General features: G+C 42.2%; 1 protein-coding gene across 1 annotated transcript in view; it reads right to left on the bottom strand.

The window, feature by feature from the left end:
- DLGAP1 (DLG associated protein 1) overlaps positions 1–14,558 on the bottom strand; it is a 320,327-nt gene extending 305,769 nt beyond the window's left edge. The window contains exon 1 of the mRNA XM_033837587.1: positions 13,602–14,558. Coding sequence (XP_033693478.1) covers positions 13,602–14,558 — 957 coding nt within the window. The remainder of the gene's footprint in view (positions 1–13,601) is intronic.
- Positions 14,559–14,881: the final 323 nt, after the last annotated feature.

Genomic DNA, 14,881 nt, shown 5'->3' with positions numbered 1-14,881 from the left:
GAAGTGAACAGGTTGTGGAATCAGACGGATCAAGGTTTAAATCTCCATTCTGTCACTTACCAGCAATATAATCTTGGGCAAATTAATTACCTCCATTTTGTATAAAATGAGGGTGTGAACCGCTACCCTAGTAACTTCCAGAAATAGGGACAATATATGTTAAGCATAGGCCTATTGAAATTTCTCAGGAAATTATAGTCCTTCTTTTTCTCCCTTTTTTCTCCTTCTTCTCCTTCATCATTGACCTATGATCATTGCCATCGTTCATTAGCCCATGTGAGTACATCAAGCGTGTGATGAAGATGGGGAAGTGTTCAGTATGGTGTACGGGCTGAGCACTGGCCTGGGGCTGAAAGGCCTGTCTGCTCATAGAAAAGTCAGTCCCTCTCTCTGGGTCACAGCTGAGGAAAAGGAATGAAGGTGACATAAGAACTTGTCCGTTGGAGTCAAGAAGTGCTTTCATACTGTGAGCCAGTCAGGAACTCTTGGCACCCATGATCAGTTGTCGTTTTCAGGAAAGACAGGGCAGCTGGACTGCAGCCTGGGAGAGCTGCCGATTAAATTTGCCAAGCTTGGGACAGTTAACTGACATCTTCTGGACTTCATCAGGGTTTTCTGATTTTTCTGACTTGTCAAGAGTTGGTTTATCAAGAGTGGATACAGACTCCCCTCCTCTGCCCCATCCTGGTCCCTCCCATCCCTGTGTCTCCTCCCGCCCCCCCACCAGTCATTAAACTCTTCCTTAGCTAAGATCCGCTTAAGGAATGGGCAACAGATTTCAGACTGTGCTTTGGAAGCCCCCGCCCCCCCTTCAGGGAAACTTGGATGCAGGGCAGTGGATGGGAGGGAAGGGGATTTGGATGTGAATTCTCCTAGTCTTGCTTCAGTGTGAGCACTGCAGTCGTCTCTTGGTACCCAGGGACGCTCAAGTCCCTCCTTTGAAATGGTGCAGTACTTGCATATAACCTATGCATATCTTCGTGTACTTTAAATCATCTCTAGATTACTTATGATACCTAATACAGTGTAAATGCTCTGAAAATAGTTGTAAATGCAATGGAAATGCTACGGAAATAGCTGCTGGCACAAGGCAAATTCAAGCTTCCGTTTTGGAACTTTCTGAAATTTATTTACTTTTCTAATATTTTCCATCTGCAGAACCCATGAATACAGAGTGGGGACTGCTTTCTGTTTAATATATTCTGCTTTATAGGAACAAGGAATTCCATGGTTAAAAATGTCAAAAGCACTGAGCTAACTGTCCTTTGAAGTTCTTTCCCATACTTGTGTTGACTGTGCGTGTTCAGTTCACAAAGAGGAAAGCCTTAACGAGATGTACTTTCTAGAAACCTTAGCAACAGACTAAACCAAAACCACATTAGACCCAGTGCCTAGAGTGGAAAAAGCAGGGAGCAGGGCTGGTGGCAGAACTTCTTGAGTAGACAGAACACCAAGATCAATGACGATCTCATGCTCCATGATAGAGGACCGCTAACAGGTGGGGTGAGAGGACTGAGGAAGACACCCCCCCCCCCCTACAACCGAAGAGCCAAGGGGATGCTGGTTAATCTCTCCAGGCCTCAGTCTCCTCAGCTGTAAACATGGTTTTGGGAGAGTTTCCAAATTCTATAATGTAACTATAGAATTATAGAATTCCAAATTATAGAATAAAATAGCTAAGCCCGATTCTCCTTTGCTCAGTAAGGTGTGGAGGAAGGGAACGAGTATAATTAATGTCATGTGTCTGATTTCTAAGGGTCACTTCAGTGAGGTCAGTGAAGGCTGGTATTATGGCCTTGCCTAGCTGAGTGCAGTCTTCCAGGGAGTTCCATGACACCACCCTGGGAGATTTGGGGGTGCTGATGATGGGTGACATAGGAGACAGCAAAGACAGGCCAGACAGTGAAACTCTATAAGCAAGGCCAGTTTGGAGGAGGAACGTGGAAGTAGTTTCACATTTCCTATCACAGAATAGCCATAGGAATTGGTCACCTAGATTTACCAATAGAATCTAAGAAACAGCTGTTGGCTTTGGGATTTTTTTTTTTTTTAAAAGCAGCGTGAAAGTCAAAATAAACGTTTTTAAAGAAGCAGGAAAGCTCATCTGAGACATTTTTGATTGATTGTTCAGCTCATGAGATCAGCTGGCGTGAAATAAAATGTTTCTCTTACTGGGCAGTGATTGCCTAAGTCAAATATGGCAAAGGGACCCACACGGTAATTGATGGCCTGTAGATCGGATTTTTCATAAGCGTCACCGCACAGCTGTCACAGAGAGTTCTTGTTTCTAGTGGCTTTGTTCACCTCCTTTGTGAAAGCCTTAGAGAGAAGGCAGCAAGCAGGAAAATCAGCTATTTATAGGCGTTTTTGACTAAAAGTGTCTGCTCAGCGTGCCATGAAATACTTCCAAGAGGTGGGAGAACAGGAAACAATGTCAAATCCACGAGAAGCCTGGAGGAGTGTGACGGGGGGAAGATTTTACAGGGGAATCATTTTCAGAAAGCTCAGGTTCATTTGCAAACAAATGACAGTTACTTGCACTGACACCCCCTGAGTTACCGAAAAGCCAGCTGAACTTCTACTAGTTAGGAGAGAAGAAGAAGAAGAAGAAAAAAATGAATTATCCAAGGATTACAAGTAGTCGGGATCCTTTAAGGGACTTAAAAGGGGCGTCTCTCTGTATGTATTTACTGCTGGGGGCCGCCAGTCAGACCGATGTCTGTAGTACAGCTGGGGCCAGCAGGTGGCCTGTGATGGGGCTGGCGTCTGAGAATGAACAGGAGTGATCAGGGACTTTAGACAGGAGCGAAAAAGAGTGATGGACAAGGACCTATTGTCATCCTCCAGCAGCGGTGGAAGAACTCCCACGCCTTGAAGCTGCCTTGGCAGAAACACTCAACAGAGACACAAGAAAGGAGGTGAGTGGATAGCCCCATGGCTGTTGCTCTTAATTAGACTTGCCCTGTGGACTTCCCAAAGCTGCCTGGAATAAGGCAGCAGGTCTTGACAGACTTAGGATCTGAAAACAAAAGCAGGTTTTGTCTAAACACACACGAAAGCTTGAGGAGGCCAGAAAAATTGTGTTCCATTAGCAAATATCGAGCCGTGGGGGAAAACCTGACCCACAGAAGCTGAGCTATCAAAAGATTGACCCTTTGTGATCTTTTCATCTGCAGACAAAAGCTTTATGTGTTTAGTTGGCACATGGGGTGAGGAAGCCTTAAATCTACATTGTGATGAAGACTTGTCATCCGACATTGGGAGACTGCTTTCCTTTCCCAGAATCGGATGTGTTCAGGCTAACCTTGGTGTAACGAAAGTTCGATCAAGCAAAATGTAACAGAAGAAGTGGCACGTGAAACACGTGAAGAAGCAGTGAAGCATGCTAACATCTGAGGATTTGTAAACTCAAAACATTTCACATTATAGTTTTCACTTCTTTCCCCAATTTGAAATGAAATATTTTTCTGAGACCTTAACAAACACAAGAGTCACATCATTATGCCCATTTTGCGGATATAGAAATGGAAGTACTAAGTAGAGGGAGCCCAAAGCCATGTGGGAGGTCAGTAGTGATAGGAAAGCCAATGTTTTCATCTGTTAGACTCTACTGCCCCCTTCAGTAAATACAGTTATGAATCTAGTCTGATAGCTCCCTAGCATCAGGTTCAAGTGTGGTCCTGACATTGATCTCTGTACTGGACTCATCCCCGACCTACAGAATCAGAATCTCTTGGATCGATGCCACAAATCCTCATTTTATAGACACCCTCAAGGTGGTTCTTGCACACACAAAGTTAAGGAACTATTGCCCTAAATATTCAATGATAGAGCAAGTGGCCACACACAGATATGACTACGCATGCAGACGAATGTATCATTGTGCTCGATTTTTACCAATGAATGTATCATTGTGCTCGATTTTTACCCTCACGGATGCCACTATATAACGTTTCATACAGCATTTTCAACTTTAGAGCTAGATCTTCTATGTTCTCACTTTTGAATTTCAAAAGCAATAACCAAGAGATCAACCTGTAGCCCTTGATATCTCCTATGCATTATTTGTTTCACATTTTCTAGACTTACCCTGATTTAATATATTTGTTCCCATTATCCCAATATAGCATGTCCTGTGTGTCACATATTACACACACACACACACACACACACACTGCTTTGAAAAATATGGTTACAGCTATGTTAATAATTTTTTTTTTTTTTTTTTTTTTTTTTTTTTCTGTACGCGGGCCTCTCACTGTTGTGGCCTCTCCCATTGCGGAGCACAGGCTCCAGACACGCAGGCTCAGTGGCCATGACTCACGGGCCCAGCCGCTCCGTGGCATGTGGGATCTTCCCGGACCGGGGCACGAACCCGCGTCCCCTGCATCGGCAGGCAGACTCTCAACTACTGCGCCACCAGGGAAGCCCCTATGTTAATAATTTTTATCCTAGGAAAGTGAGGTGAGAGGTGAGAGGAGCTGGCTGCCAAGATAGTGGAAGATGCCAGAAAGAAGTATGTCATCCTCACAATCCAGTCCCAGGGCTCTGAGTGTAATGACTAGGGATTACACACCCCAACTTGGAGCAATTTTGCTCACTTTGTCCTCCGTCGGTGCAGGGTTTCCTTATAATAAAACCATTGGGATGCAGGAGGGATCGACAGGGATAACAGGAGAAACAGACCCATTTGTTTTACTTAGAAGTTAAAAATCATACCCTGCCATTTGTAACCCCAGAATTACGAACTTCAGGTCATTATTTCGTTAACAACTGTCTTCATCTCTTGTGAACCTTTTAAGCCAAAACCATGCTTCAAATCTCATTTTCAGATCAGTTCTTTGCCTCCTTGTACCTTGACCCCACTGCCTTAAATGGATGGAGTAAGAAAGGATGAGTTCGTCTTTGAAAAGAGCCTTAAAAGTTTTCATAGATGTGAAAGACATAGTGGGAAAAAGTACGGGGCTGTAGCTGGGCAGTTAGTGTGCTAGTCTCAGCCTGCCACTGACGAGATGACTCACCTTTGTCAGTCAAGGTATTTCCTTAGGGTTTATTTTTCCCACTTTTAGAGAGAGTAGGTTGGACTAAATAATCTCAAACAGTTGTTCTGTAAGGGGATTATTAGGTGAGAAATAGGTAGGTGGAAAGATGCTACGCCCACCTTCCAGGGAAGAGTTTGTGAAGGAGAAGGTATCGCGGATGGCCTTGCAATGAGGAGGTTCAGGAACGCTGAAACCATCATTTTTCTGAAAAACAGAAAATAAAGCCTGCCTGCTTCTTTAATTACACACCTTAAAGTTTGAGAGACTTGGAGAGTGTAATCAGCGAGGAGTTTGACAATCCTGCAAGTATATAATTAACAGTGGTTAAAAAAAATGAGAGGAACAGAAGTCATTTCCTTTCATTGTTGTCGGATGTCTCTTTGTTTGAAAGGAATTGATCCTTACACTAAGGAAGCAGGACCCCCCCTAGCTGGTTCATACTAGCGGTCTGAGATTTAAAATAATCGCTTTAAAAGCAAGGCAAGGTGTTTTTTTAGCAGGATCTATGAAGAGTCTGTTTCCCAACTTTATAGTCATTCTTCTTTCGTGGACTTTGTGAAATGGTACGTTTGAAATAGATCTTACGTCATGAATCAGACGTCAAAGAAAGCGTAAGTATAAATGCATATTTTAGAAGTACGGGTACAGGAATGCCTGTGCAGATGTAACGTGTATATATGGACCTGGACACATGCGTACAACATACAGTAACTCTAGACTCCACATAACTCTGCTTCCTCGACAGCTCTGTGATAGCACAAGTCTGAATTTTGTAGGAAGCTTCCAAATTCTGGGAGAACAAGGAGTAGAAGCTCCAACTGGTAGAGAAGAGTGGCAATGTACATGAAAGGAAAGGTATACTTACCTAGAAAGCCCATTTTGTGAGTGTAATTAGAAGTCTATTTTAGAAATGGAAACAAGGCAGGGAATATTGCTAACCTTTAACAGATGGAAAAAACCAATTTTTTTTTTTTTACAAGATAATCGTTTATATTAAACTTAAAAGATCAGAGAACCAGAAGAGGTCATTCCTTGGTCATATGAGTGTTCCCCAAGAAATAAAAGTGTTAAACAATATAAGTAAGAAATTGGTCACGGCAAATGAAGGAATGAGCTGGTGGGCCTCTCCTTACACTCTATTCCCTCCTTTACCTTTGCTAATTGTTTAACAGTAATTAGCTCTTTATCTTTACCTTTTAATTACAAACAGGATTGGGCTGAAGGAGAAGAAATCATTCACTGAAAAAAATTAAAGCCCCCCCCCCTTACCGTGGTTTCTGTCCAAGAATTTATTAAAACACTTAAATATGCATTTACAAAACTTGAGTAAAACGTTTTTTCCCTGTGTCCTAATGTGTTCCTAATGGCAGCTAGGGACACAGCCTGCTGGTTGGGGATGAGGAGAGATGGTTTTTAGAAGCAGATAAGTGAACCGTTGTTGTGAAGTCCCAAATGCATGTTATTTTTATCCAACGGGAAAACGTACGGATTCAAAGTTTCAAACGAGTAACATAAATCATAGTAAGGTCTTATAACTCCTTATGGATTTCAGTAATAGTAACCTGATTTGACCTGAAGAGGCCAAGTTTTTTTTTCTCTACCAAGCTATCCTGGCAAATGACAGAAAAAAATCTGACTGTTAGAGGTACTACAGTTTGAACCGTATGAAGTTTCTGATTTCAGCTGTTTGGAACAATAAAGATGGGATTTTTCCATGATTCAACTCACCAATGAGCACCGTAGTCCACCAAGAGAGGTTGTTGCTTTTGAATTTAAAACTAAAATGGTAAAAAACCTAGTCTAACCACCGAGTCAAAGCCAGCTGGCCATACTGCATATATATTTTAGTGACCCCTATAAAACCGTAAGCAAAAAACCAATGTGTTCTACCATTCACAAATCACGTCTGTGTTAGGTCATGTAAAGGCATGATCTCAAATGGACCAGAGATTATGGGTGAATGCTTCTTTACTGAATGGTAAATACTTACCCTGGGCTCTTGTATTTAATTTTCAACCAAGCAAATTGTCCTCTAAGGAGAATGGAGAAAGAGGAGATAAAGTCCACTGGCCACTAAGTGATCCAAAGCTGGTTTTTCTTTTTTTACTCTGTGCTAAGCAATGCTATGCTTTCCATGAGTCGATTGGACTCTGTGGGATCTGAAAGTCTGTGCCATGAAAGCTTTGATTGGGGCTAACCAAGCACTTTTGGTATAGCTGAAAATGTCTTTAGCATAATGAAACTGCAGACCAAGAATAATAAAGTTTAACAACTTTCAGGAAGGATGTTTCATCTTTCTTTTACTACCACTGACTCTTTCTGGACCCCTGCTTTCTCAGAATATTTTGCCAATTGTCTCCCCTGCCCAATACTGGGATCTGAGTAACAGAGAGAATTATAGAGAATCAGAGAGAGAATTACCAGAATCACTGATTCTACATTCAAAGTAGGATCAGGCAGAAGTAACCTCATTTTTCTATTAAGAAAGAGGGACATCTCTACTAAGATATCAGGGAAAAAATAGAAAGAAGATTGTACAAGCCAAATAGGAAATAGATTCAAGAATCTTGACACTTTTTGCCGGATTATTAAGGCAATTTAAATTGAAAATAAAGAAAATCGTCAATGTGGTTAACTTTTTTTTTTTATAAAAGGCAGCAAGGAAACATCACAGTAACCAAAGTCACTAGCAGAACTGCTCAGCACTGTCACACATTTCACATAAAGTAGTTTTTTAAAAACTGATTTAACATCATTTAAATTGTTCTAAAATAAGAGGAAGGAAAACCTCAGCTGGGGAAAGAAAACCCCACTGGGCAAAGGCTGACATAATTTTGAACAAAATTTTGAAAAATAGTTGTACCTGCATTGAAAAAATAACTCTGGGTTCATGCTTGTTATGAATGATTCTTCAGTGATCTTTTGTGGAGTCTTATTTAACCAACAGGGGAAAAAAAGCCACAAGAAAATCCACAGAAACGCAGACCATCCAGAAATTTTACTTTTGCAAAGGAACAGGAAGCATTCAGGATTCTTGCCATGGAAAACAACGGATCACATTTCAACCATTAAGACGCACAATGTCCTCTCATGGCATCCAGCACCTTAGATCCTCTGTCAGTTAAAGATTCTACGCAGCCCCTTGCAGATACAGATGTGTAGGTAACTGATGTGTCTACCTGTTTTCTTACCATCTGTACACACATCAGATTTTAGCCCTTTCAGTTGTGCTAGCCATTATTTAGAGAAAAAATAAAATAACAAAAACTCCCCCCCCCACAAAAAAACCCCTCCCACCTAAACAAACAACACACTATCACCAAATACAAAGTAATAAAAGAGTTGTACTCAGACCTGGTCAGTCCTTCCATTTCTTGAAACTTGCACACAAACTGAAGAAACCCACTCAGCCTTAAAAAGGTCGATCATTTTGCTCTCCTAAAATTGCATCTCTGAGGGTGCCTGCTTTCTTGTCCGTCTTGTGCGCGCGCTCTCTCTCTCCCTCTCTCTCCCTCTCTCTCTGTGTCTCTCTCTCTCTCTACTTTTACCGAAGAGCTTTGTTTCCTTTTTCCTGTGTCTGCTGCTGGATGAATGCAAAATACACGCATTTGAAGGGATTTTTTTTTTTTTTAAGGCTAACAGTTGGAGATCTAAAATCTTGCTCTTCTGAATAGCTTATTATGCCAGTCACTCAACTCTCACTTTACGTAAAGAGGCATATACGGAACCAAGAATCCTGCTTTCTTAAAGCGAAAACAAATCAACAACCCAAACCCCCTTGACTCCTTTGACCCCCTTCCTATTTTATTTTACTTAACGATGAGCACTTACCCTGAGGTGTGCCATAAATGCTCTATTCCAAATATACAAAAGCCAACCACATCTCAACTGAGAATTAAACACTTTCAATGTCTTCAAATCCATGTCTCTGCTCCAAATCCTGATACAGAAAGTCACTGGCAGCGGTACAGTAGTTCTAAACAGCAGACATCTGATTCTTGACATTTAAAAATAACAATATTGGAAAAAAAAAAAAGGGAGTCTTTTTAAAATTAACTACAAACAGCTTGTGAGGAAGCACATCTCACCAATTGACTGTATTAACTGGAACTTGCAATGATTTCAAGCTACAGTATTTTATTTTTAAATCAATGTCAGACGGAGACCCAATACCTACAGACGTCTCATGTTCTGTATAATCGTGGCAATGGCCTAAGTGAAATGATTTCTAAGTGATAATGCTACAAAGAGCAGATCAGAACTTTTTAGTATTTAGAATTCCAGTATTGGTGAATATTAACCTATGCTCAGTCAAATTAAACTCGGGACATTCCAGCCATTCCATTGCTCATCTGAGATGGGTCACATTTCATGGACATGCAGTCTTAACTGCGTGCAACCAGAGGAGGTCAAATGAATGCATACATTTGCTACAGAATAAAACAAATATTAAAACGAAAAAAATGCATTTATTTCTATTTCTGAAGCACATTACAGACTCAGACCCACAGTCAAGTTTTAGCTCTCCCAGTGACTATCCGTGAGTTCTTGGACAAATGATTTCAGCTTTTGTGCCTCAGTTTTGTCATCCATAAAATTGGAGTAAATAGTAATACTAATTTTACAAAGGCGTTTTGGGTACTAACTGAGCTGTTGTATGACTTCTGGAACATAATAGGTATATAGGATATGTCGCTTCCTCCCTCTGTTTTATATTTGGAAGGGGTAGGGATCAGGTGTAAATGGAGACATCCAGGCTTTGAAGGCAGACAAATCAGGTTTGACTCTCTGTGTTGCCATGTACTAGCTGTGTATCCTTGGGCAAGTGACTTAATCTAATTTACTAAATCTCAGTTTCTTCAACTATAAAATACCTCATAGAGTTTCAGAGAGCAAATTAGATAACATCGGAAAAGCATCTACTTTAAGCATGTATTAAATGGTAGCTCCAAGCTTTACAGCTCTTGAAAATGGCTCTAATTAGTGCTCTGCATATGTAACTTAGGAGTTTGAAGACGTGGACTGAGATCCCAGGCCTTCTTGACCAAGTGCCTTACTTTATAGTAGAAGAAGGAGACCCGGAGAGCTGAAATGATGGTTCTAAGCCCTATCATTAGTGAGTGATCACCAACTAGTTAGCGGCAAATAGGAACTAAAACATAGACCCTCTTATTTAAAGTTCAATGCTTTGTCCACTAAACTTTGTGACATTGAAATCAAACACTTTTGTACATCCAGTTTCAATATTAGTTGATAATTAAAGCAATACAACTGGAAAAAAAAAAGAACCTATTTGTTCCCGAATTTGCTTCTAAGAATGAGCTTATAAATGAAATTATTCTACAGGAGCTGACAGGGACTGGCTAAACCTATCTTCCTAAGGGGAGCTTCTGCAGGACATAGATTCTCCCTTCCCTATAAAGCAAGAAGAGAGCTGGAAGGACGTCTAGTTCTTAGGAGTCTCCCATCTTCTCTCTCCCCTTGTGAATGTCCAGCTTCTTCCTCCCTTTCTTTATATGAGCTCTTCATCTCAGCGCACTGGTTGGGAAGCACACACTGCTCTACATTTAGTTTATTTATTAAACATACTATGTCCCCACTTTGAAATACAGGATTTTTTTTTCAGTTTGAAAGTCTTGCACAGAATAGGAGCTCAATAAATGTCAGTATTTGCTAAAGAAGACATGACTTGGAGCTCAGTTTATATTTCAAGTGTTGAACTAGCATGTCTTAGAGTTAATTATTGCTCAGTGAAGAACAGAAAATATTACAATTTTTTCAGTCTTTCAGTTACTCCAGAATTAAAGACAAAGGTGCTTCTGGTATCAAGTCAGATTAGCTATTACTCTCGGGAGGAAGGGAAGGAAATGGGATTGAGGAGGGTACCTGTGTGATCCATTGTAATTAATGTTTTATTTCTCTAGCTGGGTGATGTATAAGTGGGTATTTATTTTTTTCTTGATATCTTTCTGTAAGCCTCAAATATTTCATTAAAAACAACTAGCTTAAGTGGGAAGCAGCCTCATAGCACAGGGAGATCAGCTTGGTGCTTTGTGACCACCTAGAGGGGTGGGATAGGGAGGTGGGAGGGAGACGCAAGAGGGAGGGGATATGGGGATATATGTATACGTATAGCTGATTCACTTTGTTATACAGCAGAAACTAACACAACATTGTAAAGCAATTATACTCCAATAAAGATGTTAAAAAAAAAAACTAGCGTAAAAGAAGGCAAACAATTTGAAAATAGAATTTCCAAATCTTTATGAGATCCAATAATGCTACTATACTAAATCCCATACTTAAATCTTCAGGCTTTCATTCTTATTTTACTGAAGAACTTGAATAATAATACGTTTACTTTAAAGATTTGTTTTCCTCCTTGCTCACCATTTCATGTCCTTGATTCCGGAGTTGTGCTGGGGTGTTTTGGAAAGAGCTATTTTGCATCAGATAGATCTAAGTCTAAAACTCAGTTCTACAACTTACTGGCCACATAGCATTACGTCACTCGATATTTCTAAGCCTCGGTTTCCTCTCTTGCAAAAACTGAGAGTTATTATCTGTAGCTCTCAGGACTATTATGAGGATTAAATGAAATAACAAATGTGAAAATGTTTGCTGCAGTATCTGGTACATAGTAGATTTTCAGTTAATATCATTTTCCTTCTTCCTTTCCTTATCCTTCCACTTTTCACCACTACTTGAGCTTTTAACTTCAAAAAGGTTATAAAAAGGAAAGGAAAATGAACTTAAGGTAGGAAGCAGGCAATTATGCTAGTATCATGAAAGCATTTTGTGACTAACAAAGGCTGGTCCTAGATCCAGGTACAGTATCCTTTTAAATTAGATATTTCTTATCCAATCTCATCACTACTTATTAAAGTTCAAGTTTTTTTTAAAAAATTGAATGTTTTGTTTTTGCCGCTAGTCACAAAACCTTCATAGACAAAAATGTATCCTAGGTTTTCTATCTCATTACACATCCTTTCTTCAAGACAGATATTTTATCAAAATACTTTATTCTCAATAGTGGATGAGATTTATGTGCTTAAAGAATTGCTAAAGCTTTCAGTTGTAACCCTTGTATTGGTCTTCTCTATAAGTTAAGAGACTTGGGTTCTGGCCCTACCTCTGCCACATACTAACAGTATGACCCACTAGGCCTTTCCTTTTCTTTGAGTCTAGATTTTTACATGCTAAATGGACGAAAAGGTTGGATTAGATGATCCCTTTAGCTCTAAAATTCTGTTAGTGGTTCTTGATGACTTAATTAACACATGTAACAAGCTTACAGTAAATTAAACGATGCCACCTTCAGTAGGAAATACTGTGTTGTTTGTGAAAACTATCCACACAGTACTGGCCTCTTCTGAACTCTGGGAATGGGCTCTGGCACTGTCCTTGTCCAGTGACTGCCATTGACTGTCCAGTGACTGCAATATGTTCAGGGCTTGGTGGAGGCATTCCCAAGGGAGTCAGCTTTGTCAGAAGAAATCCAAAGAGAGCAACAAGATGAATGTCTTGGTGGAAGACTTTTTCTCTTGCATTTATTCTTAAGAGTGGGAAATGATTATGTCATGATTTTATAGTTCAGTGAAACCTTTTTTAAAAAGATGAGGATAGCAAGGGAGGGCAGAGAAAGACACTTTGAAAAGGAAAACTATGAGGATCCCTCTTATGGAAGGTTGTGTCTTGGGAAAAATGACAATACTAGAAGGAGGAGGTAGGGAAGAAAAAGACTCTTCCCCTGATATTATTATCCAGGTGAAATGTGTTTTAAGTGGATTGGAGGACAGCAGGAAAAATAGGAGACCCTGGAAGGTGAGGAGCGGCCTTGGGTCTGTACGTGTGTGGGATTTACATTCTGACACTAATTGTATTTTATTGTGCAGATGCTTCCCCTTCTTTTCCTCCTCTTCTCTGTTGCCCTGGGTCTCTGGAGCTGTGCCTGTCAGGTCCCCAGACTGTCTCCATCTCCACCTCCTCAGGGCGTAGGGCATCACCCCGACTCCCTGTGCTCTGGGGGGTGGGAACTTGGGTAGGAGTGTGATTAGTGTTGGTGGTGGTATGAAAATTGCTGTGGTGAAGAGGTAGATTAATTTTTCCAAACTAATAGCTTCAGACAGAATTTAAAATAATAATAATAATTTTAAAAAACTGAATAGATCTAATTAAACTCTTTCCAGAATTCCAAAGATCATTGTTGACTTTTGTAAAAAGGTGGATTTATTTTAAAATTCTGTGTAAACTCCCCTTTTCTCTCCTCCCTATCCCACGATCCTTCAGACAAAAGAGGAACACAAAACATTAATAACTTCTTGCCTTTAGGTGGGCGTGTTTTTCAAAGCACTTTTATATCTAGTATCTCAAGATAACTGGATGAGGTTGCTAGCAGGCTTGTTCCCTGACAGGAGCCCTCCGCCCCAGAAATGCTAAGTAATTCGCTCAGGTTCATATAGGCAATTCATAGTAGAGCCAAGACTAGGACCCAGGAGGAAATACCACACAATCAGCAGGTACAACACGTAAGCATCCATCCCTCCACATAAATGGTACCTGAAGGTACTGGCAGGAACGTTCCTGTTGACACGACTCTGACTTCACCATGGCCTGGTCCACGTTAACCGAGGCTTTCTGGTAAACCTCTCGGGCTCGACTCACGGTCAGCGTGGAGGACCAGGCGCTCTTCTTCAGCAGCGGTGCGTCTAGGGTGACGGGCAGGTTGGCACAGGTGGTGCACTTGACATCGTTGTTACTCCGGGAGGCCTTCACAGCCTGCTCGCTGATGGTGTTGTAGGCCTCCATGAAGTACTGGGAGGCCGAGCGGTCGGGGCACCTGCCCATGGTCATCACGCCCGAGGGGGCGTGGTAGATGCACATGTCGCCGTCGAGGTTGTCTTCGGAGCTCCACCAGCCCGGGGAAGCGTTGTTGCGGGGCTTGGGCTCGGGGCGGCGCTCCTTGCTCTTGCTGCGCTTGCCGTACCTCACGGTCTGCGTCTCGTCGGGGCTGGCCTTGCCCCCGTTGACGCTGCCCTTGGACGGCCCCTCCAGGGAGTGCGATTTGGTGAAGAGTTTCTGGACCGAGTGGACCAGGTGGCGGATGCGGCCGGGGCTATCGCTGCGGTGCTCCACGGCCGTGCGCTTGTACTGCAATGTGTGGTAGCCATCCCTGTTGAGAGGCAGCTGCCTCTCAAACTGGTCCAGGAGGTTGGCGGGGATGCGGTTGGCCTTGGTGGCCAGGGTGCGAGGCACCAGGGCGCACTCGTCCTTCAGCTCCTGCTGCGAGGTGTAGTGCCGGCGCGGGAAGGTGCTGCTGGCCAGCGGGTCGCTGAAGGGGCCCACGCACTCGGCCTGGAAGGAGGTACGCTGAGTGTAGTAGGGGTGGTCGGCCGGGTGGTGCTCCACGGGGCTCAGCAGGTATGGCTTGCGGTCTGCGTGGTGCGACAGCGAGTCACAGGCCGAATCGCAGGTGACTCCGTGGTGATGGCTGCGGCTGCCCGATAACCCTTTCATCGCTGATGGGGCGCAACCACGGGGGTCATGGACACCCGGTGGTTAGGTTCCAGACCCGTCTCCCGCAAGGACCTGGGGGAATGAAGGAGAGGGGGACAATGGTTAACGCTTCACTTGGTCAGTAGATGTTGCTCTCTTTCCACGTGTGTCTGCTACTGAGTTGGTTTTCTGGCAGAACTCATGACTCTCCCTAAAAGCAGCTTTAATGCATTGTTGGAAAAGCCCTGTTACCTCTGTAGGCCGGGAAAGCCCATGCCAGTCCTATAGGAGAGACAGTAGGGGTGAAAACTAGTAAACCCGGAAAAGAACGTATAGAAATGCTG

This window comes from Tursiops truncatus, chromosome 13 (assembly GCF_011762595.2).
Source record: "Tursiops truncatus isolate mTurTru1 chromosome 13, mTurTru1.mat.Y, whole genome shotgun sequence".
NCBI classification, from domain to species: Eukaryota; Metazoa; Chordata; class Mammalia; order Artiodactyla; family Delphinidae; genus Tursiops; species Tursiops truncatus.
This window is presented reverse-complemented; position numbering and strand designations above follow the sequence as displayed.